Here is a 1,589-nt window from a genome sequence, read left to right on the forward strand (position 1 = left end):
TTTTTTTTTTTTTTTTTTTTTTTTTCACTTTACAGCCATCTGTCTGTCTGGGTGCACTGAACAAAACGGATACTGCAACAAGCCAGGAGAGTGCATGTGAGTAGAAGTTCTCATTTGGAGCTTTAGCAATCCCCTCATTGTAACAACAGTAACTTAACTGGTTCTGATTATTACCAGCTACATTCATCACCTTTTTTTTGTTTTGTTTGTCTTCCTCAGCTGTCGCCCGGGTTGGCAAGGCCGTTATTGCGATGAGTGCATTCCACATATAGGCTGTCGCCACGGGACTTGTAAAACACAGTGGCAGTGCATATGTGACGAAGGCTGGGGCGGCCTTTTCTGTGATCAAGGTTAGTGCTGATAGCCAAGCTTAAAGATTTGAGGTAGCAGAGTACCACATAATAAACTAAGAAATCTGACCTGCAAGGTAGTAGTTTTCAAGTAGGATGCCTTGAGAACCTTTCAAGGGTGCAATGTTAGCACTGTTAAACAGACAAGCATTCACAGGATACACCCAGAGATTTCAAATAGAAAGCCATGGTGTTGAAACCATTTTGATCTACCTGCCATGCTCTGAGTTCTTTACAACCAAATAATTGCTTTATTTTTCTGTAAGTTGTTTTTCTTTTTTTAAGAGTAGAAACAAAGAGCTGGCACTTTTTGAGGGGTGCCTTGAGTTTGAGGTGTGGTTCCTTGAGTCTAAAAAGATTGAAAACTGCTGCCATAAGGTATACAGCATGTCTATTCCAGTGAAGTGCTGATAGTCAATAGGTTGTTCAAAGTGTCTTCTAAATACAGTTATACTGTATTTAACACTTAACTGAAAACAGATGCACTTTCTTGTTTGGTAGGTGTAGACTTTTTTTTTTTTTTTTCTTTTAAAAAACTGGATGAAGTGCTGAAGTTGCAATCTTTTTGCTTATGCAAACTAAGTTCAGCCTGCTAATAGTAGAAACCAAGCAGTTTACTGCTGTTGGAAAAACTGTTTACTAAACACCAGCATTTGGGGCTTCCTTTATTTCTACACGAGGAAGTAAACTCATGTGATGAAGCTTGAGCGTGAGAGGAAATCAAATGGCAAGAATGAAATGTACAGGTTCCACTTTAAGGGACATCGGACCCCTTCCAGCTATTCAACCCACTGAATCTCCAAACTGTAGCCAACTGAACAACAGGGTCTTCAAGGCCATATATACTGCTGAAACTGAGATCACCAAGTCTTATTTTGAAATGGAATAAGCTACTGTGGAGATGATTATGGTAGGCCAGGTAAATCTGAAATAGGCAGGAAAAAACAAAGATTCAATTCCTTTCCTCCTCCATACAGTTATTGACTAGTCATCAAATCTTAATTACTTTGTGGAATTTATGCTGGTTATAAAGACTTCCTACTTGTGTGCTTTAATTTCTTTTGCTTGGGGGGCCACCCCAGAACCTGTCTAATAGATTTTAGGCAATTTACTCCACTGTCACACATAATAGAAGACCATAAACAAACAAACATATTTAAGATATGTTCTGGGACTTTGAGCTTTTTAAAGATGACTCCTTTTTTTTTTTTTATCCCACCCAGAACATGTCTCAGAACA

At 38.6% G+C, this 1,589-nt stretch overlaps 1 protein-coding gene across 1 annotated transcript in view; it reads left to right on the forward strand.

Annotated features, from left to right (window-relative positions):
- DLL4 (delta like canonical Notch ligand 4) overlaps positions 1-1,589 on the forward strand; it is an 18,712-nt gene that overhangs the window by 3,047 nt on the left and 14,076 nt on the right. The window contains exons 5-6 of the mRNA XM_019519028.1: positions 36-96; positions 220-350. Of these exons, the coding sequence (XP_019374573.1) occupies positions 36-96; positions 220-350 (192 nt within the window). The remainder of the gene's footprint in view (positions 1-35; positions 97-219; positions 351-1,589) is intronic.

This window comes from Gavialis gangeticus, unplaced genomic scaffold, assembly GCF_001723915.1.
Source record: "Gavialis gangeticus isolate Ggan-Ray unplaced genomic scaffold, GavGan_comp1, whole genome shotgun sequence".
Taxonomy (NCBI): Eukaryota; Metazoa; Chordata; order Crocodylia; family Gavialidae; genus Gavialis; species Gavialis gangeticus.